At 39.4% G+C, this 23,657-nt stretch overlaps 1 protein-coding gene across 4 annotated transcripts in view; it reads left to right on the top strand.

The window, feature by feature from the left end:
* Window positions 1-23,657, top strand: part of ANKFN1 (ankyrin repeat and fibronectin type III domain containing 1) — a 389,228-nt gene that overhangs the window by 298,218 nt on the left and 67,353 nt on the right. For 3 of the 4 annotated variants that reach the window (XM_037809529.1, XM_037809532.1, XM_037809530.1), the window contains exons 8-10: window positions 14,583-14,680; window positions 17,082-17,172; window positions 22,630-22,737. In XM_037809529.1, the coding sequence (XP_037665457.1) occupies window positions 14,583-14,680; window positions 17,082-17,172; window positions 22,630-22,737 (297 nt within the window). The remainder of the gene's footprint in view (window positions 1-14,582; window positions 14,681-17,081; window positions 17,173-22,629; window positions 22,738-23,657) is intronic. The other variant, XM_037809531.1, reaches the window with a different exon arrangement.

Genomic DNA, 23,657 nt, shown 5'->3' with positions numbered 1-23,657 from the left:
ATAATACAAGGTAGAGAGAAGCACTAGAAATAATGACAGATAAAATTACTCCGGGAGATTAGAGAGAATGACCTGGAGTTGAAGGATCCTGAACTGTTCCCTTGAGAAAGTTTTTGACAAGGGTAGATGGAGGAGGCATCAGTCTGGAAAGGTGACTTACTACCTGAGAGGTTGCTTGGTGAAGGGGAACGAACTTCAGAATCAGATAGACTTGACCTCTCTAAACCTCCTTTCCTCATCTGTGAAAATGGACAATAATATTAAACTGTAAGCTCCTTGAGGCCAGAGGTCATGTCATTTGCCCCTTTGTATCTACAATCTAGCTGATCATAGTCTAACATTCCATCCAGTAAGTATTTATTGCCCTACTACGTGCCGTGTCATATGCTGGGTGCTGGGGAGCACAGTGGTGGGTAAGATGGACATAGTCACTGCCTCATAGAGCTTACAGGATTAAAGAGACAATTGCACAAATAAGTAATCACTGGGCTACAAAGGCGATGATTTGGTGCTCTGCGAGATATAACAGGGACCTAATGTTGTCTTGGGGATCAGGAAAGGTTTAACTGCAGAGGTGATATTTACACTGATTGCTGAGGGATAAGGAAGAGATGACTAATGAAAAGGAAGGCAGAAAGAGGGAGGAAGAGCATTTCTAGCAAAAGAAACAGTATGTGTGAACTTCCTGAAAGAGGAAGTAACCTGAAAGAAGATCTAAGAAACCGAGAGAGGACTAGTGGACACAATGAAGCTGAAGCTAGAAGTTGGAGAAGGCCTAGAAGATGATCTCGGGCCTCGTAGGACAGGATAAGGATGCAGAACTTTATTCCAGGCTCAATAAGAAGTTATAGGTGAGTTTTGGGGTCAGAAAGATCTGGTTTAATTCTCACTCCTGCCACTTGTTAAATGAGTGGAATTACTGAAAGAATGACTTAGCATACCTTGCAAGAATATTGTGAAAAATAAATTATAAAACTGTCAGTGCAAGAACCTGGTATATTTTCATTATGTGTTAGTTTCCCTTCCCTGAAGCACAAGGTATTATACAGAGTAGTGTGAAATAAGGTTAAGAAATTAGGTTAAATGCCCAGCCAAAGAGTCCCAATTGTGTACATCATAGGAGGCAGAATGGAGCTACAAAGATTACTATCCTATTAATAGGATATTAATATTAATATTAATATCCATTAATATCCATACATAAGTCAAACCCACTCAGTCTAAGCCCCTACTTCATACTTCCACAAGAGAGGGTAGGGGTGGGTGTCCAAAGTCCTATATGGCATGGGGTCCTGTCCTCAGGAGTTTAGTTAACTAGTTAAGGAGGCAAGTGGGATGTTAAAATGAGGTGTCGTCAGAGAATGGAAAGAAAGCCAGAGCGCCTCTCTCTAAATGCAGGCTCGTCCTCTGGCAGGAAGGCTGGAATGCTTCTGCCTTTGTCCCTGTGGCTGGTTATTTTAATTCCATGAAAGCCCCAGGGGATTGAGAAAGCTATGAATTGGCCAAACATCTTGGACCCTTGTGTGTATAAATCAGACAATTGATCCTGTGCTTCCCTTGTTTTGTATCCTTTAGAAATGTAAAGTAGCTTTCCAGAGATCTCTCCCTGCAGGCAACAAGTGCGTCAATCTGCTGAATACAACACAAAACCAAAATCTCAGAATCCTAGGCAGCTTCCCCAGGAGGAGAGCTCTTACCCCAAGGAAGAGGGGTCTGATGCTGCCTGTGTTCTGGGAGAAGGAGAGGCCAGCAGCCCTGGCCTGCTCATCTCTAATTGTCACTTGGTTTTGAGTCCCTGCTGTTGTTCATTTACATCCATTGCAACCTTTAGAAAGCTCATGCTTCTTTACTAAAGAAAATTTGTCATCTGCACAGTTTCTCCTTAAAAATTTAGTTTAAAACAACTGAAAAGCTATCTGGACATCTTACAGCTCAAGCATAAGTGTTCTAAGGAAAAAGAAAAGTGGAGAAGTTTGTGTGAATTAGCAACCTGTGTGTTTTATCATCAGTCTATCGTGTCCTCAAAGTGCTATTCATAAAGCCCAAGTAATCATAAAACAAATACAATAATAATTTGTAATACTACTAAGAATAAAATATTATGATATATAATAATATAAAAATATTGAAGCCCAGATAATCCTGCTTAGGTGTGGAGACCTTTCAGGCCATTAGGAATACAAGATTGATATGTCCTGCCCTATGTACAATCAATATTTAGGTTTCCCGCCTGCTGGCCTCTGACTTTGCTATCATGGTTGCTCAGTCAAGGCCACTGACATCCACCCTTCAGTCTGTATCCTGCGCCAATTCCTGGGCCAGCCCTGGCTGGGGCAGAAAGGCCTGATTCAGGGAGCCTGGACACCTCTGCTGCCCAGGGCCTGCACACGCCTGCCACATGGAGGCTGCTTGGTAACTGAACTTCTACCCTGGACTCTCTTTATTGTGCTGCTCCTGCCTCCTAAAGGGGTTATGGACCTCAATCTTGACTCCTGGTAACAGAACATTATCTAATTTATGCTTGAAAAATCTACGTGCCTCGGTCACCACACTCTGCTGGTCAGAGTCCACCCACCCACCCTCCCAGGGTCCACTGAGTAATCACCTGGCATTTACATAGTCGTGTGCTGGCAAATGTTTAAAGGCTCTCAGGGAAAAATATATGTATATATACATGCCTATGAGTCTACCATAAATTTTACTGATAAAAAGTATGCACAGCACACAGTTTACAAACAATAATGAAATATACAATCTCTTTACAGTAAGTTCCATATAGCCTATTACTTTTGTTGATTTTCATAGAACTCTTGAATCTATAGCCAACCTATAGCTGCAACTAACAAACAAGTTGTAGTTCCCAGGTAAAGGTTGGTTGACATTTTCATTTACTTTACCAAAGTAAAACAAACATGAAACAACCAAGACGTATGTTGGAACTTCAGTCATTCATTAATGATGGAGGCAACTTCTTGGTTGAATTAGATAATAGTTTTCCAGTACTGGAAGAATATTTCCTCAATTTGTTGTGCTATTTACAATGAAACAGCTACAGAAAACTTTAGAATTTAATCTGCATTACTAACATTTTTTTCCATCACCTTCTTAAATCTAGACCAGAGATCAGCAAATTTCTCCTGTAAAGAAGTAAATATATTAGGCTTCATGGGTCACATACGGTCTCTGTCAAATATTCTTCTTTGTTGTTGTTGTTTTTGTTTCCAACCCTTTAAAAATGTAAAAACCATCCTCAGCTCCTGAGCTATACAAAAACAGGTCACAGGCTGGATTTGACCCAAGAAACTGTGGTTTGTCTCCTGGTCTGGACCGTTTACAAAATAATAAATCAAGCTCTGATCCAATGGCATTTGCCAATTTCTATGATGTAAATATTCCCACTATGGCCAATTTCAAGCTACCAAGGTGATGTCACTGAACCCAGAGCTGGGAAGAGATAGAGAGTACTATACCATTAGGTATTATTTACGTTAGACAGATACAATAGATGTCAGTAACCCCAAGAGCCTAGACAATCATAAAATGTAGTAAAATAGTTAGGGAGTGATGAGTTTTGAATATTTACTATCTTTGTTTTTAATATAATTTATTTGATTTTAAGTTTATACAATTCAATTTTTAACAGTGGCTGTGTTTAACCCCTAGGTCACAAAATTCCTAAAATTTTAACAATCAACTCTCACAAGCCACAGGGACCAGCTACTGGATTTATTCCATCTAAAGATAGACCTGGGGCAAGTTCTGACTCCCTCCACTGCCCTATTTATGCTACCTCTAAAAGCCACCCTTTCTCACTACTCAGTGTTAGTGGTGACATGATGAGTAGATTTTGCACTTTGTACATTGTGATAAACCTGAGAACTTTCCCAACTGTCAGTTTGACATTCTAGGAAAATCAGTACGTGAATCTTCTAAGGAAAGACATACTTAATGTCTTCCTAAGGTGTGAAAAAAAAAAAGATTTCTGTATGATTTGGGTTTGGGCAGTATTTATGCTTCCAAACTCCACTAATGCAGATTATTCAGACTTATTCATCTCCAAATTGCAGAAATTGCTGAAAAAGAAAATTTTTTTAAGATACCCCTGGTTAAACATGCAAAAAAGTACATGAAAGGTAAAGCTCACTGGAGACACTATGCTGGTAGCAGCTGGTCTCTGGAAGACTGGTATTCATTCAACAAACATTTCACGAGCCCCAAGTGGGTGCAGAGGGAGAACAGTTATTAATAGTAAGAATAATAAAAATGACCGCAACTTTTATTTAGAAAACCAAAGGGATCAAGGGAAAGAATGAATTTAGGTAAGAGCCATACAGGATAAATTATTAGAAGGCAAATAAAACAGCAAATTAATCAAACTGTGGAGCAGACATTTTTGTGGTTACTTATAGAATTAATGTAATTTTCAAAAACCTGAAAATTTTGGTATTTCTCTTTTCTATCTTTATCTGTGTGTGCCTCTATCGTATGGCAGGCAATACTGAGCCAGTGCACAACGTACACAGAGAGGCACATATTATTTTTGTGGATGGCAGAGTCTGACAATAAATAAATGAATATAGACCTCCAATTCCATTTTTGCTTTTAATCAGCAGTGGGTGCAGGAAAGTTTTCTGAGTGCCTCCCTCCCCCACCAAAAAAAAGCCTTTTGCCCTTAATTTAAATCATTGTTTTTCTAGGGAAATTTAATTTGGGAAAAAAATGTTTTTCTAATTAACTGGAAGACTGTGTGCTACGCAAACAATAAAGATTCTTGTTTGAAAGTAATGCATGCCCCTGCTCCTAGGACTACCAGGGGAATTTAAAATAAAAAATGCAAGCGGCTCCAACCTCGTATTTTGCCAGAGCTAAACAGAATTCCCAGATCCAGAGTTTTCACGTCAGTTCCTAATTTAAAACCCACAACTGTTGAGCGGGTTCATGCTTCAGCAAGACACATCTCATCTCTAGAAATGACTGTATTTGATCTCGCTTTGGGTTTCTCAGCATGTCTCTCTCTCTCTCTCTCTTCCTCTTGTGCTATGGTTGGCCTGAAAGGTTAGAAACTACACAATTAGATGGATCAGTGGAAGATTTCATAATGCCCTGGTGCTGGGCTGGGCAGTCTAGCCAAATTCCGTTCATTAGCTAAGGCGCCAGGGTGAGTGTGGCCAGTAAGAATGCTGTTTTGGTTCCACAGAAGTGCTGATAGGGAATAGGAAATAAACTTTTTTTTTTCTCTTGGTTTCTGAGAGGCGGTGTGGACAAGTGAAGAGCACAAGATGCTGGGACTCTCGAGGCCAGGAACTGGTTCCATCTCAACCACTGCCTGGGCAGCTTAATAAGCAACTTCCATCCCGTTTTTGATCATATTTTTCTCCATTCTGACAATATTCTTGTTCTCTATGTACCAATATTAGATTTCTATCATCTTACACTTTAAGCATTCTGAAGTCAAGGATCAAGTATTCAATTCACCCAACGTTTATTGAGACTCACTCTCTGTGCTAGGTGCTGTGATAGGTGTTTTAGATTCCAGTATTAGACATGGCCCCTGCCCTCAAGGAGCTCATAACTGCAAATGAGAGAGATCTCTCAAAAAATAAATACAAAACAATCAGGCAATTGTTTTCCCATAGCAAAACAAAATTGCTTTGGGAAATTTGGTGAGAGAGAAATGCCTTCTGCCTTGGGAAGCCAGGTAAAGCTTCAGAAAGCAAGGGACTTTGAGCTGGGCCTGTTTGAATGATGGGGTAGAAGTTTCTGGGAGGAGGAGGACATGCCAAGAAAGGAAACAGCATGAGCAACAGTTCTTTGGCTGAAAGGTCCAGTGACTAGTGGGGCTAACGCGGAAGGTTTGGGTGGCACCTGGGCAAGAGGGAAGAGAGCATAGCATTCACAGAGTAATCCTGGTGTGTGAACCAGATAAAACAAATCTGGGTTTTGAGGCAGTTGAGACTTTAGGGAGAACCTGGACAAGAGCAGTTTTGTTTGGTTTTGAATCAATTGAATACAAATTAATTACACTTTGCTGCAGTGTTATCTCTTTGTGCCTTTACTTTTGCAAAGTCAGTCTTCATCTCGCAAGAAGCTGGCCTGCAACTTAAGAGTATTCTAGCTAAAGCAAGTGTGTATTACTCACACAGTCCACACCATGAGATTTGAACTTTACCTGAGTTTTAGACTATATTTTCTGTGTGTGCACCCTAACACTTCTGGTTGTGAATTTTCTACTCTCGTCACTGATCTTGTGACATTTTCCATCACTTTATAGACTTTAGGTGGCAAGACCAGATCTTGAAGAGTTTTTTTTTTTTTTTTCTTCTTAAGCTTTTGACCTGTAGATTATATGGTTGTCATCAGGAAAACAGTGGTGTTCAGCTAGACTGTTTCTGCCCAAATGACTATATTTCTCAAGCTCAGATAAAAATTAAATATTTGTTAAAATAACAAAGCATCACATTTAAAACACTCGTAGTGACTTGATATAAATATAATGAATCACAGTTTGAGCCAGAGCCAAATTTTAAGAAATACTAACACCTAGATTTTAGCTGGTACCTTTCTTGCTAATTTTTAACTGCTATGAGCCATTGCATGATTAAACCCTGTTTCAATTTCCCAGACCTAAGTAGAAACAGTTGCCCTGATCTTTATCTAAAATTATAAGTCTCATATAGTTTTAAACTTCATATACACTGCTCCAGCCCTTCAGGCATTTAGAGCAGGCTTATAAGTGATTTTCTCGTGGATTTAATATTAAGTTTTTAAACTACCTACACACAACTTTCCAGACACCCTGCTTAGTGACTGTCGTAGAACTCCTGGCTGTGTCTCAAAGTGAATCCTGTTCAATCTGTTTCTCCTCTTCATTCTTTAAATGATGAGAAGCTTCTTTCTTGTCTACATGGCTTCAGGCTTGAAGGAGTCCACCACCCCAAGGAAGGACATAGAGGGAAAAAAAACTGTTGGTTGCCCCAGAATTGATTGCCCATTCCAACACCAAGAATTTTTTTTCCTTCAGTGTGAATCTTCTCCTTCTCTAGCCCTTCCCTTTGAAACCCAGATGTGTTATACAATCAAATTAGACTTATATGTTTAAAACTATCCATTGACCTCAGAGCAAGCCCACATCTCCTTACAACCCTACTTCTATTTGTTTTTTATGTTGCTTTGTTTTAAAGAATCCAGGCCCTCATTTCCACCTGAAACATGCTTTGTAAAATACATTTCAACAGAACATGAACAGATTTATGCAAAAAATAAACTGCAGTTTCTTGAGAAATTTTAAATATTGTATCTTTGAACAACTTTTAATTAATCTCTTGCCAAATAATCTAGTATTGTTCTGACTAATCCCCAGCTCTTCTATTAGAAATTCACCCTGAATCCTTAGCCTGGAGTCCAAAGTCCTTGATTCCCAACCTTCAGCTTGGAGCTGCACCACAGCCATCAATCATGCATGCCTCTATGCAAATCGAGGGTGTATTTATTTCCAGAATGTTCCTATATTTTTTGCTCTTTCTAGATGTTCTTGTACATATGTCACAGATTTTCATTTTATTATGTTTGCAATAACTCCCTCAATCCTTCTTTTCTTTAGCTAGAATTAAGTCCATTATTCTCTGATTAATCATACTTTGAAAGTTATCACCTTTTGGTATATATGTTATACTTCACAATAAGGAAATAACTGAAATGGTGGAGCTGTATCCCAAAGCATTCTTTGAAATTTGCTAACTACTTGTTAAATCATACTTTGAAAGTTATCACTTTTTTGTATATATGCTATATTTCACAATAAAAACAATGTTAAAAAAAAAAAAAGCCCTCCCCAATTTGGCTTTCAGAGATTTGGCTTCTTAAAGAGCTAGTAGCTCATCAGCAGAATTAAATGTTCTGAAAAAAATTATATATGTTTTAGACTATGTATTTGTAAGGAGAGCTAATAGATAATCTTAATCATTTAACTCCAATTAAATTTTACAACTAGTCTGAGCTTCAAAGGGCAAGAGACTGGAAAAGAAGATTTACATAGAAAAAATATATCTCCATAAAAAATTAGTCTATTTTGGCAAACACACACACATAATATATGTATGTATGTATGTCTTTCAGCTGTAAAATGTTTAGCAAGTACCTTCTATGCATCAAGCACAGACATAGGTACTAGAAAAGAAAAAAATGAATGGCACTTTTCCTATTCTCAAGATTTGCACAATCTAAGAAGAGAAGAGACATATACAATAAAACATAATACAATACAGTGTAATAAATCATGCACTTACCCTATGAATAAAGGACTTGGGAGCACAGAGACAAGTGTATTTAATCAATTTTTCCTGAGGAATTTAGAGTTGATTTTGCTAGATCTTAAAGGATGAATAGGGATTCACCGAGAGCAAAAGGCACAGAGGCATAAAAATACACAAAATAATCAGGTAACAGGGACTAATAGAACAGGGACTTCCATTTGGGGAATGGCAGGAGAGGCAGGTTAATAGTGTAAGGTTGAGGAACCAGATGATGAAGGTCCTGGAATACCCTGTGAAAAATTAATCTTATTCTGAAAGCAAATGGACACGATGAAAAGATTTTAAATGAAGGTATGCAATAATTAGATCTGTGTTTTAAACTATATTTCTGGCTATAGTAAGAGGACTATACATAAAGATAAGGAATCATGGAGGAAAAAAATCAGAAGACTATTTCAGATTTGATGCTCATGATTATGAAGGCCCGTTCTAGGGTAACTGCAATGTGAGGAGGTAACGGGAATTTAGGGGAGACATTTTAAGGGTAGAATCTACTGGGTTTAGTGATCAACTGATTGTGAGGAATTGAGGAAAAACAGGAAGCAAGGATCCTTCTGAGATTTTTGGTTGGGTAATTGGATATACGGCATTGCCCTTGACTGAAACTGAGAAAACGAGGAGAGATTTATTTGGGTAAAGAGAAGTATTTGCGGACTCTCAAGTAGAGATGTAGAGAAGAAATCAGTGAAGCTAGACCTAAAATTGCGGTTTTGAGAGTCATAGTTGGAGGCATAAATGTGGATAAGGGCAAGAATGTAGAGTGAAAAGAGAGCCAAAAACCAGACTCCCAAGGAACTTCACACCAAGAGAAGAAGAAAAAGAGGAACCAGGGAGAGCCTGGGTAGAGGCAGTCAAAGAGGTAGGGGAACAATAAGTCAGGATGCAACTGAAACCAAGGGAAAGAAAGTTTCAAAAAGTGGAGGATGCCAAAGGTGGCAGAATTTTCCAAGAAGAGGTTTTTGCTGCCTATCAGAGAACTAGGAATTTGGGGAGAACAATTTCAAGGGAATGAGGAAAGCAAGGTAGATTTCCTGGAGCATAAAGAAAAGAAGCAGATGATGGTGGGCAGCAATTCTAAAGCAGGGGAATTGTATGTTTCCCGAGGGCAGCAGCAGGATTTGGGGATGGTTTGGTTTTGTTTTAAAGTTTAAAGTGCCACAGAGAGTATGATTTAAATCCAAAGGCCTATAGCTTGTCACAGTGAGGTTTAGGAACATGGAGGCCTTGTCTTCTGTGTGACTTGGACCCCTTAAGCTCCTGCTTCTTTTAGGCTTGCCAGGTGTAAACTGTTACATGAGACACTTTTTACTGATGATGCACAGTTTACCTTTCCTGCACGTGGTTTTTTCAACCAATGGAAAATTTTATAAAAGAACATGGTCTCAGGGTAAAACGAGCTGTTGGAGTTTGGATGATTTAACTGTGAATGAACACCCACTTTGGGGATGCCAGGAGGAAGAGACAAATTGAACAACTACAAGCCCCATGCTAGGGCTGAAGAGGAGGGATCAGGGAAAAGAAGAGCAAGAGGAGGGGTGTATGAGATGCCAGACAAAGAGAAAGTTTTCAGAAGGAGAAGGTTTAAAATAGTCAGAGGGAAATAAAGGGAAGTGTCTTGATTTGGAATAAGAATGTCTTTGGGAATCTGAATGAGCATTTTTCAGGGGAATGGTGAGACAGAACCCAGGCTCAGGGAGTGACTAGAAGGTAATATCCTAATGTGCCTGTCACTTCTCACATTCAGTAAATAATATATCATCTATATACAATGAACCTTTATATTTAATGCACCTGAGTGTGTCTATATACATATACATATAATATACACATACACATATACACATGCTCATGCACACACACACACACATATACCATACCATATAGCAAGTCTCATGGACAGTATATTTAATATAAATTATATCTCACATAAGAACACTGCAATATACATTATATTTATTGAGCTTCAAAAAATCATAGGGTATGTTAATCACTTTTGAATTACTGCTTTTTATCCCTTCTTGTTTTAAAAAATAATTGGGGAGAACCTAAGATGGTGGCTAGGTGAGACAGGGCAAAAAAACACCTCTGTGAAAAATACGAGATTAAAAACCAGAAAGTGACCCAGAACACTAGTTCCAGCGATGCACCAGCTGGACAAGGTCTGCTAAATCCATAGGGACCATGCACTTGGTGAAACTGGGAGTCTGCATTCTGAAACGAGTGAGTAAGAGGCTGAATACACGGTAGCCATGCTGCGGTGTGGGGAAACCGAGGGTTGGCGTTTGGAGGCAGACTAGTTCTTTTTTAAAAAAACCCAAAAGCAGCTGCAACTATGGCAGCGAGAACTGCACAGTGAAGTGCGACAGGAACAGGCTGTGCAAATGCCTCAATATCTGGCGTGGAAGATAGCCTTTCACACACCCGCTGCTAATTGTCTCAGAACGAGGAAGGCAGAGGTTAGCCAAAAGGGGAAAAAACCACGCCCCTTGCAGCCATCTTCCTGGCGGGCTGGGAACGCTCCTGCCCGGCACCGGGGCCTCAGCCCAGAGCGGTGCCAAGAAACCCAGTGTGACGGGCGATGTTTCCAGTGGCACGCTCACACACCACAGTGTCAGGCGTGGACAATAGCCTTTCATGCACCCACAGCTAATTGTCCCAGAGCTGGGAAGGCAGAGCTGTGTGAAAAGGGGGAAATTGGCACACCCCATACAGCCATCCTTACAGCAGACTGGGAACGCACCTACACAGCCCGGCAGCCCAGAACTTCCCTTGAGGGTCAGCGCACACTTGTGACATAGCACAACCTTCCCTCAGCAGAGGCCTTAGAAGGACACAGCTTGGAAGAGGGACCCACTTGGAAATCCCAGGGACCATAAGCCAATACCAAAGACTTGTGGATCAGCAGCAGAGACAATCTGTGGTGAGACTGAAATGAAGGTTTAGACTCTTGCAACAGCCTTAAATCTCCAGGAACACCTGGGAGGTTTGATTATTAAAGCCGCCCTGCCTCCCTAACCACTCATACACATGCCCCACACTTAGGGCGGACAGCACCAACAACACACCAAACTTGGTGCACCAATTGGACCCCACATGAATTAGACCCCCACACGCCACAAAGACAAAGTTGGAGAGAACTGACTTGAGGGGAATAGGTGACTCACAGATGCCATCTACTGGTTAGTTAGAGAAAGTGTACGCCACCAAGCCGTAAATCTGACAAATTAGAGATTCTTCTTTGAATAATCCTACATATCCTAAAAGAACCCTATCAAGTAAAACAAATGCCAAGAGGCCAAAAACAACAGAAAATTTTAAAGCATATGATAAAACCAGGCAATATGGTGAACCCAAACCCAAACACCCAAATCAAAAGATCAGAAGAGACGCAGTATTTGGCACAATTAATCAAAGAACTAAAGTCAAACAATGAGAGCATGGTACAGGATTTAAAGGACATGAAGAAGACCCTAGAAGAGCATAAAGAAGAAATTGCAAGAGTAAATAAAAAAAATAGATGATCGTATGGAAATGAAAGAAACTGTTGACCAAATTAAAAAGATTCTGGATACTCATAGTACAAGGCTAGTGGAAGCTGAACAATGAGTCAGCGAGCTCGAGAACCACAGAATGGAAAATGAAAGAACAAAAGAAAGAATGGGGAAAAAAATCAAAAAAATCAAAATGGAGCTCAGGGATATGATCGATAAAATAAAATGTCCAAATATAAGACTCATTGGTGTCCCAGAAGGGGAAGAGAAGGGTAAAGGTCTAGAAAGTGTATTCAAAGAAATTGTGGGGGAAAACTTCCCAAACCTTCTACACAATATAAATACGCAAAGCAAAAATGCCCAGCAAACTCCAAATAGAATAAATCCAAATAAACCCACTCTGAGACATATTCTGATCAGACTATCAAATACTGAAGAGAAGGAGCAAGTTCTAAAAGCAACAAGAGGAAAGAAATTCACCACATACAAAGAAAACAGCATAAGACTAAGTAGTGACTACTCAGCAGCAACCATGGAGGCGAGAAGGCAGTGGCATGACATATTTAAAATCCTGAAAGAGAAAAATTTCCAACCAAGAATACTTTGTCCAGCAAAGCTCTCCTTCAAATTTGAGGGAGAGCTTAAATTTTTCACAGACAAATAAATGCTGAGAGATTTTGCTAATGAAAGTCCTGCCCTACTTCAGATACTAAAGGGAGCCCTACAGAGAGAGAGAAACAAAGAAAGGAGGGAGAGAGATGGAGAAAGGTTCAGTACTAAAGAGATTCAATATTGGTTCAATAAAGGACATTAAGAGAGAGAGGGGAAAAATATATCTGACAAACATAAACCAAAGGATAGGGTGACTGATTCAAGAAATGCTTTCACAGTAATAACATTGAATGTAAATGGATTGAACTCCCCAATTAAAAGATACAGATTGGCAGAATGGATCAAAAAATATGACCTTCAATATGTTGCATACAAGAGACTCATCTTAGACACAGGGACACAAAGAAATTGAAAGTGAAAGGATGGAAAAAATATTTCATGCAAGCTACAGCCAAAAGAAAGCAGAGGTAGCAATATTAATCTCAGATAAAATAAACTTTAAATGCAAGGATATTATGAGAAACAAAAAAGGCCACTACATACTAATAAAAGGGGCAGTTCAACAAGAAGAAATAACAATCATAAATGTTTATGCACCCAATCATGATGCCACAAAATACATGAGACAAACACTAGCAAAACTAAAGGATGTAATGGATGTTTCTACAATAATTGTGGGAGACTTCAAACACATCACTCTCTCCTATAGATAGATCAACCAGACAGAAGACCAATAAGGAAATTGAAAACCTAAACAATCTGATAAATGAATTGGATTTAACAGACATATATAGAAAGAACATCACATACCAAATCACCAGGATACACATTCTTCTCTAGTGATCACGGAACTTTCTCCGGAATAGACAATATGCTGAGACATAAAACAAGCCTCAATAAATTTAAAAAATTGAAATTATTCAAAGCACATTCTCTGACCACAATGGAATACATTCAGAAGTCAGTAACCATCAGTGACTTAGAAAATTCACAAACACCTGGAGGTTAAACAACACACTCCTAAAATAAATTGTTTATAATGTAGAATGTAGGGGAACTAGCGATAGAGAGCAATTAATGAAGGGGAAACGATAACCCAATAAGAACAGATGAGCTATCGTGGGTAAATTTAATGTTCTGGGAATGCCCCAGGAATGACTTTGGCTTGTTAATTTCTAATGGGTATGGTAGGAACAAGTTCACAGAAATGTTGCTATATTAGGTTATTTTCTTGGGGTAGAGTAAGAACATGTTGGAAGTAAAGTAGTTATTTTAGGTTGGTTGTCTTTTTCTTACTCCCTTGATATGGTTTGTTTGAAATGTTTTTTTATTGTATATCTTTTTTAAAAAAAAATTTTTTTTACATACTTAATTTAAAAAAAAAGTTAATTAAGATATATGATACTGGAGTAGATCTAAGAATGGAGAAGAAAAGCTCAAAGGGGTCATAAGGAAAAATTGGAACATAGAATTTAAGCTTTATATCCATATTAATTTTCTTGAATTAACTGCAGTTAAGTTAATGACATAAGTGATTATCCTTGTTCGTAGGAAATGTACATGGAAGTGTTATGAGTTCAAGGAGTATGATATATGCAACCTGCTCTCAAATGTTCAGAAGATGATAAATAGGTAGATAGATAATTGATAGAAAGATAATAGATATAGTTGAAAGAAAGAGGGGGGAGAGAGGGAGGGAAAGAGGAAGGAAGGAAGGAAAGAGAAAGAAAGGGGTACTGCAAAGGTAGCAAAATGTAAAATTGGTAGATACGGATATCTGGGGATGGGGGGGTGTTGGAATTCTCTGCATGGGGTTTGTATTGTATTTGCAACTGTCCTATATGTTTGAAATTATTTCAAAATAAAAATTAAAAAAAAAAATGGGGAACTTGGAAAGCGACCATCCAAAGGATGATTGTTAGATATGCAAATATTGGGAATGGCAGGTAAGCTTACTGTTTTTGAGAGGGATTATATGCTAGAGTTTCTATGATATTTCTTGATATATAACTGAATTTGATGTTATTATTCTTCTCCTCCCTCCTCCTCCTCCTTCTCCTCCTTTTTTTCTCCTCTTCCTCCTCCTTTTCTCCTCCCCGCCTCTCCCTCCCTCCCTCCCACCCCACCCCCTCTCTCTCCATACCCTCCCCATCCCACCCCTTTCCAGTGGAATGGAGCATGTCCAAAGACTTTTCTCCTTTGGCTGGAGAAATAATCATGGATAACCTGCATACTCTGAGATGCACAATCACAGGACTTACAAGGGTAAATGCTAAGTCCTCCCCTTAGAGTTCCCATTTCCCCATCTCTGACATTTGTGTTGGGATTTTGGTAGCGAATGCCTATTCTGGAAGCAACAGCCAACACCCCATCCTCTGGCAACAACTGCCACTCGTTAAGCATGATATGTCTGGTATCCATAATCTTAATTTCACAAAGGAGTAAGCAGACAGCATGAACCACTTTGTAAGCTGTCATGTTCTGAGGAGATCAGAAAAAGACTGGCCTCATGCAAGCCTTAAAAGCTGCTGCTTTCTGGATCACAGTTTAATCTTCCGGGGGGATCAAAGGCTCTGAGAGATCCAATTTTGACTCCCACTGTCTGATGGTAAAAATAACAGCCTCATCTAACCCTCACCCCCACAACCTCGGTGGAGATCAGTCATCAATTGGAGTCACACAATTTCCTGAGAGAAATCCTTTTCCCTTGATTAAAAAAAAAAAAAAAAAAAAAAAAAAAAAAAAAACTGCCTAAATATGCTTTCACAAAGAAACTATATATGGTGGAGCTGCATTTCATAGTAACCTGAACCAATTTAAACTGTGAGTGAAAAACTGGAAAAAAACTGTGCTCGTTTGTTTAACCAATCTAAACCAAAATACTAATTATTTATGGAACTACAAACCATACCATAATTGCAAAAAATAAAACATCTAGTGAAAAAGTTGAAACTGGAGCAGACCCTGTATTTCCCCAAACAATTAAAATGCAACACCACTGGATCATCAAAATCAAAAGTGAACTTAAATCATGTCTGTATTTTTGGTCCAATTCAAATAATTAATATAGAATATAATACAATTAATATAAGACCCTCACACAGTCAAGGTAGGAGGAGAATTGTATTGTTGTTTCTAAAATATTAGTTAATTAAAACACTTATTTGTAAAGTATAATCCTGAACCCCAGCGTTTAAAAGCTGCATTAAGTTGCATCTCTTCAAGTCGGAGCCAGTTTATTCTAATAGAATTTGTGGTGGCTGGGTCACTGCCACAGAATTCTGCCTTTTAGTACCGATCACACGTCCACACCAGCGGCTAACACTGAGGATTATCAGAGCAAACAAAGCCCCCTGAGTGGGTGGCCCTCAGAGACTGTTTCAGCAGAAGACTGATTCCCCACTCAGTAGCTCACATGATGGAAGCAGGCCAGAAGAGAACCCTAAGGGAATTTTCATTGCTTAAAAGAAAAAGTGATATGGTGAGAAAAATGGAAAACACTCCATAAAGAACTTCTCTAATATCTGAACTGATTTTTATAGGGATTAAGGTTTTCTCCACTTGGCTGTCCAAAGAGGGCAATGCAGACACTATCCAAATCATATAAAAGCCAGGGAGTAGATTTACACTTTTACAGAATCCCTGTAACTTTGTGGCACACAAAAACCATTTTTTAATGTTAAAAAATTAACTTCATAATATGGTTAGGCCAACATTATTCAATCCCTAGCAAAGGCTCTACAAAGATGTGCTATTTATTTTTTAACTTCAAACACCATTTTACAATTCAGTTTTTCCAAGCAATTCATGATCAAATATAGGCTTCTAAATGTTTCTTTGGCTTCATTAAGAAAAAAAAAAAAAAAACTTCACAAAGCAAAAATATAAAACATAAACATTTGAAAAAAAAATCAGCAAACAAAACAACTCCATAGTTCTTACTGCCATAAAAAAAGACATTAAAGAGTGTTGCCATTGTTTTAATAACGGGTTTAAATTTGAAGTAACATCTAAGAGTTAATAAAATAACAGTTTGAACAACTGAATAAAGAATATTTATTGCATCATTATTTAGCATTATTTACTATTATAACAGAAATAATCTAAATGTCCATCAGTGGGGGGTTGGTTAGATATACAATGATGTTTGTGCACAGTGAAATACTATGCAGCCACTAAAAGAATGAAGCAGATCTTTAATGTATTAACTTGGAAAAAAAATGTTCATTGTAACTTGTTAATTTTATAGAACAAGTTGCCCAGCTAAAAGAGGTAATGGTGGTTGCCTCTGGAGGGGGAAAATAAGGACAAAGAAGTGAGGATGGGGTTTGCTGTTTTTGGTAAACAAACCTATAGAACTGTGTGATTTTTTAAACTTGGTGTACTTTTTTTTTTTTTGGTCAAGAAAAATGATTACGATATTCTGATTCTGGAAAAAAAAAAGAGAAAGTACTCGTAAACTTAGAAGATACTCCAAATGTAATTATGGTAATATAATAATCAAGAAAAACCAGAAGCTTCAAGCATACTTTCTTAGACAGAAAGTATGAGCAACAGAGTTCCAAAAGGATGGACAAGTTAATCAGACACAGGAATCCATTTCTAGGGTAAAACTGATTAAATAACATACCTGATGCTTCTTTCTCTCTGTATCAATATTTTGCAGGGCCAACAGTATTTTATGCAAGTCTCAGCTTATAACATGAAAGGATGGGGACCTGCTCAGACCACAACACCGGCTTGTGCCTCTCCTTCCAGTAGGTGGTGGCTGTGAACCCTCTCCAGCCTGGCAACAGGCTCCAACTCCCACTCCATCCCCGGGTGCCATTGCCATTCCCCACCCCCACCCCCTCCCCCACTGCTTGGGACCACCAAGACCTCCTCAGGACAGCACCCTGGGCTGCACAATGAATGACTCCTCTGCAGAAATATTCCCCTAGGAGGCAGCTCAGTGGAGTGAAAGGAGAGGAAATTCGGAACATGCAAGACTAAATTTGAAGCCCTTTACATTTTATTGATGCTGTGTGATCTTAAAGTCTTTGAGTCTCAATTTGACCTCTGTAGGATGCATCTGATGATTCTCCTCCATAGGGCTGCCATGTGATGGGGTAAGATGGCACAGTGAGAGTGGGTGGCCCCGAGGACATATGGTCCATTTCAGCAGTCATCCTCCCTTCCTCACTACCAGTAGCTACATCCACGTTGATTTGATAAGAGAACAAAATCTTGCAAATCTTTCTTATCTGACATTCTGTCAGAAGAAACCCTTTCTTACTAACAGGCTCACTCTGTTACAAGTACCATCTATAACATTTGTTATGGTAGACGAGAAGCCCAACAAAGCCTCTTCTAATTAATTGAAGATTAATTATTTATGCCTGGTGTGTTTGGTAACTCTCTGTTACCCAGAAAACTTAATTAACCAGGACAAACATCTCTAGACATATCCTGTGATAGATTTTTCTACATAACAAGAATATTGCTCTGAATTACATTTTCATTTAAAAAAATCTTCACTAATATGATTGCTAAAAATGGTGTCATATGCTTCCTGTGAAGAGTGCAAACTGCTACATTCTCTGTGAAAAGAAATGTGCCATCATATATCAGCCTTCTTGAGAAAATCTATATCCTTTTACCCTATAATCACACATCTAGGAATCTAATCTAAGGAAACAGATATGTACACAAATGATTTCATACAAAGATGTGCACTGCAGCAGTATATTGATAATAGCAAAATATGAGTAGTGGGAAGAGCAAATATCCAATATTAATTTATGCTTAAATAAAGTATGACATATCCATATCCCTATCACAGAACAAAATGCAGCCACTAAAAGTGGCATTTAAAAAAATTGTGTGAAATAAATTCTCACAATATAAGTGCTATGTAAAATTATAATGCAAAATGTGTTTTCCACCTAAAATCTAAACTGTGAGTTTGTTTACAGTTGCATAGGTCTTTCTGTGTGTGTAACTATCAAAATTTACCGTGCCTATTTGAGTTGTGAGATTGTGGGTGCTTTTAGTGTTCTTTCTTATATGTTATACATTTTTCAAGTTTTATAAACTCCCTCTACCCAGGATCAACCATGAATCAGGCTGTATATTATGGACTTTCACATTCAGCATCTCACTTAATCTGTACAATAATCCTTCATCATTGTTCCTGTCTTATAGGTAAACATCATCATTATCATCATGTGCATCTCTATCTACATCAGACCTAACATTTATAAGACTTATTTGTATGTGGATTAACTCATTTAATCTTCGTAGCAAACCCATGAGGTATTTTTTATTATTAGACCCATTTTACAGATGAGGGAACTCTGAACACAGAGGCACATACACAGAGTCCAACATCACACACTTAACGTAAGCAGGTCCAAACACCATGGTCCTTGCTCCTAACTACTATACTGTTGTCCTCCTCCTCTGTTAGTGAGGAAATTGGAATTCAGAGAGGATGTTGCTTTGCCCAAGGTCTGGTACATGGCCAAGCCATATTTGAGCTGGGATTGGTCCACCACCCACTCCCCCACCACCACCACCCCCCCACACACACATGACACTTGTCTGTCAAGAAAGGTCATCAGTGCCTTTCTTGACAGACAAGAAATTAAGAGCCAGCCAACCATGTCTGACCACTGTGTGGTGGATTCAATAGCTATGCCAGGTCATACAGAGCCTCCTTGGACCACCAGTGTTAGAGATCTCTGAGGTCCCTGCCTCCCCCAACATTTGATGTTTTAATGGTTCCATTCATATTTGGAGGTCTTTTGCTTTGAAGATTTACCAGAAACACAAACTGGGAAGATTAAGATACTAAGGGAACCAATCCCATGCCAGGGGAAAAAAAAAAAACAAAGAAAAGAAAAACAGTATGTTTTATTGGGGTTGAAGGGATGGAAAGGACCAAAAAGTAAAAAAACACTAATCTCAGTTGACCCGAAAGCCACTTTCAGGTGGTGAGGAACCCACTCCATATGCATACATCATGCAGATCCTGATCTGCATATGGACACATTTACCTATGAAGGGTCAGATGTTCAGGTTCTACAAACTCAAATTCTCTTCAGACACTCTAACAGCCATTTGAAGAGCTCTCTGCAGAATGACAAAGCAATTGTCTTGGCCTGGGAGGAGTCACTTAATAATTGGTAATTAACATAGCATTCTAAATGCTTTCAAAGATGGCATGTTTGGTTAGTAGAGGTAACTGTCAAAGAACTGAAATCCTAACATGTGGTTATAGTTGCTGCAGACATGCCATATCGCTTGGAAAGAACAATATAAAAACACTTCAGTTCTATTTATAAACAGAGCATGACATTGTGATGTAACATACATGGGTATTCAGATATTTACCAGAGGACAATGTATTCTAACATGACACAGTAATTGGAAATTTGGTAATATGTTCCAATAAGCTATAAAACTTATTTTTCAATATTTTTACAAAAGGCCTTAATGTGTTTTTATAGACTTAATGTTATATGGTATGGTACATAGTAAGTGAAAAGGACCCAGACAGGCTGGTCTGAGTTATGATCAGGAAAGCTCTGATATCGCCAGTGAATGTAAGCTCTGCATTGTGTTGCAGTTGAAGTGCCTCATTACCAGAACAGTGAACTGTATCATGTGGCACAATCTGCTCTTTTCCTACCACACTATGTTTATTCCTGTCAGGTTCCTGATTTCTTAATATATTTTCAATTTTCTCCCTCATCCCTAAAGTCCCCTATTTTATGTAGTTGTCAGAACCTTCCAAACATCTATGAGAAAAACTCATTCTTTCCAAAATCCTTGGCATCTTATCCATGCTCACTTAGGCTGCAATTTAGCAAGTATTCAAGTATCACAAAGTCCTCAGATCGTGCTCACCTCTGATGTCATAGGGCTCAGCTGAAAAAACCAGGTTCATCACAGCTCCCGTTGCTTTCATAGCAGTGTTGATGCTCATTAGAATGTATGGGCATGTTTGGGGCCACATCATAATTCAGCCATCCTGGAGTCTTATTAAGCAAACAACATTGATCATCTTATCCTGAGCCCTTCAGATGCATCCATCCAAATAAGAGAACAAACTTATAATGGCCTCTGGGAATCCATGATGGCAACTTTTGGTGCGCGGATGCCAGGCCACTAACAGTTTCTTTCCTCGTGATTTCCAAATTTCCCAGCAGAAGCCCTTCCCTATCCTGTTCTTCCTGCACACCATCATGCATCTATTCATAATGCCTCACCACCCTTATGGGGTCTCCCATGTGCCTACAATAGTGCTTTACTTTATTTATTTTAAACTCAAATAACCTAAAAAGAGATTCAAAAACCCACTTCACAGAGAAGAAACCTGAGGCAAAGAGCAAGTCCTGGTTCCTGCCACAAGGAACTAAGAGTCTACAAAAGACACCTGTCCCAATGCCTGTCTTCAGACTGGACCACAGTAGGTCACACCAGATGAACTCCAATCAAACTTCCGACCCACCTCCCCAACAGAAATAAAAAGTGCACATCTGTGGTATAATATAGTGACTCTATGGGGGGGTTTCACACAACTACATTATAGTCCTGGGTGACACCAAAGGCTGAGTGACAAAGGACTGGAATCTCTGGGCCTCAGTCTTCTGAAAGGTTACAATGGAGAAGGGCACATGGGGGAGGACAGGAGAAAGAAGGGCTAAAAATTCTGCAAGGCCCCATTCTTCATAGGTAAAAATCATCTGATAATGAGGCATAGTGTTTCCATACTCACTACCCAGGGAGTTAGCTCTCCTCCATCAATGAATTCTCTTCTTTTTAAGTTACTGTTTGCAGAATGTCTGCAGGCAATGGACATGGTACCCGATGCCCAATACATAGTCTCTTATTTAATTCTCGCAAACATCCTACAAGGTAGATACTGTCCTCATCTTTTAAATTAAGGGATAGAGGCTCTGTCAGTGCAAGTAAGTTGTCTAGAAACACTGAGCTAAGAATCCACAGATCTAGGATTCACACCCGAGCCCGTCTGACTCCAGAGCCTGTTCCTCCTAAATGTGCCATACTGCTAGGTCATAAATGGACCAATGCAGAATGCTTTCACCTAACTTTAACTGCACAGCATCTGCTTACATCTCTGAACAAGGGAACCCCATACTGAAAAATGAATCTGAGGTGGAGAGGGATCTGAAACTTATTCAACTAGAATTTAAGCCCAAGATACTCTCTTGGTTAGTTAGTTCATAACTGGTTAATTCATAACTTGGTTAGTTAGTTCACAACTGGCTTTTCTGAGGAAGAATGACTAGCAATTTTGGAGAAGGAATTTCAACCAAGAACTGCTTTAAGTTGTGGCTTTTGAAAGGTTCAGCAAGTACAACTGAGAGAAAGCGAATAGGGGGAAGAAAGGATGGATGATGAAATGACTGACCTGCTGAAAATAAAATCAAGAGTTGGAGACAGCAGAATTACAGCCTTGACATTAGTCCCATACAAGTTATTACTCTTGATATCATTATAGCCAAATGGAATGAAAATAGAAGGGGGAGAAAAATCTCAGTGGGTATTGCAATTTAAATTTGCTATGTAAGCTAATACTGTATATTTAGAGACTGCAGACAGGGTGGTTGGTGGCTCGGAGTATGTGCAGGGGTTACTGTGCCAGCTAACCAAAGCAGACATTCATTAGAGTAAAATGTAGATTTCCATTTCTTGGCATCTGACATGGGCTCTTTCCTTGGAAAGAAATGTCAATTTGGCCAAAAGTGTGAAACCTACAGTAAAAGCATTGGGACTGTGGATTTCATCTAGTTTGCACATTTCCACCTCTTTCTTTCCTACTGTGGAAATCCAGTGAAGACTCGGGGTGCTGAGAGGGGCAATGGCCCAGGAACTGATTAGGACATGGGATGCTGAAAAGGAGGGCAGGGCGCTGGGAGGCTGGAAGAGGAGACAGTTGAACTCCTAATGCCTTTTGGCTTTCAGTGACCATTTTCTCTTGCCCTAGAACTGCCCAACACAAGAAACCAACCACAATTACTGTTTTGCACAGGGCCCTGAACAATGGCAGCTTCCAAACAGCTGGCATTGCCTGTGAGCTCTTGTGTGCCAAGGGCTCATCCAGAGGCCGGGGGAAGTGGGAGCAAAACTCCCACATCTCAGGCAAGCCAGGGAATAGGCCTCCCCTGCTTTAAAATTTCACTTTGTTTGTTTCTTTTGTTCAATAGACTGGAAAGACTATGACGACAGAGAGCCCAGACACAAGGGACAGAGTGAAGTTTTGGAAGGTCTGCTGCAGCAGGTCCGAACCCTTCATCAGCAGTGCAGTTGCCGGGGTAAGGATAAAAATCTGTGCTGGGCCATCGGCTGAGGTCTCAGTGGCGCCGGTAATTTTAGTAGTTTCCTAACTGGGTCATACCTTCTCATTCATCAGGGAGAGAGAGATATTAATATTTGTACATCTGGAATCACTTTACAGCGCTATCTTGCTTTAACCCTTAAGAAGAGACTTCCCTCGCCTTCCCTCCCTCCTCTCTTTCTCTTGTACCCTCTCTCCATAGGAACAGTTTGAAAACAAGCACAGGAAGAACAGTAGTTGCCATTAGTTCCCTTCCCTTTGAATTGTTCCTTCATAAAGCTCCTCAGTGGGGCTGGATCTTTGGGATATTCTCCCTCAAACTTCTCACCTCCAAGGAAATTCTCCAAGCCTCCTTGAGGCGGCTCAACCAGTCACAACAGCAACAATAACAATAAACCTTCATATATATTTGCAATATCGTTTCCAGTGCATTTGCAGAATCAATATCTTCTTTCTGTCCTCTTTTGGCAATTACCACTGGAGTAAAATGATTTGCCCAAAGTCACAATGCCAGGAAAAGACAGAATCAGAACTCCAATCAGGGGTTTCTGACTCCAATTCCACTCCAATCCCAGCTCCCTTCCTGCCACACCTTATTTTTGTCTCCCACCCTTGTATCAGAAGCAGGGCTCTGAATTTTAGTTTCACCTTGAATTTTAATCTTCCCCTGTACTACTGCTCAGGGGAAAGCAAAGCATACCTTCCCTAGATCTCAGCCAACTATACCCAGAGAAATCTCTGAAAAGCTTTTGGAAAAGCTTCTCTTCTACTTGAGCTGTTCAGATGGGTCTGGGTCAGCTCTTCAATCTGTGTAATGATTCGTGGAAAGGCACTTAGTTTTATTTGGAGAATTAAAGCCTCCATAAAGTTTTCATTTTTCATGCTCCTTCATCCATC

The sequence above is a fragment of the Choloepus didactylus genome, chromosome 18 (genome assembly GCF_015220235.1).
Source record: "Choloepus didactylus isolate mChoDid1 chromosome 18, mChoDid1.pri, whole genome shotgun sequence".
NCBI classification, from domain to species: domain Eukaryota; kingdom Metazoa; phylum Chordata; class Mammalia; order Pilosa; family Megalonychidae; genus Choloepus; species Choloepus didactylus.
This window is presented reverse-complemented; position numbering and strand designations above follow the sequence as displayed.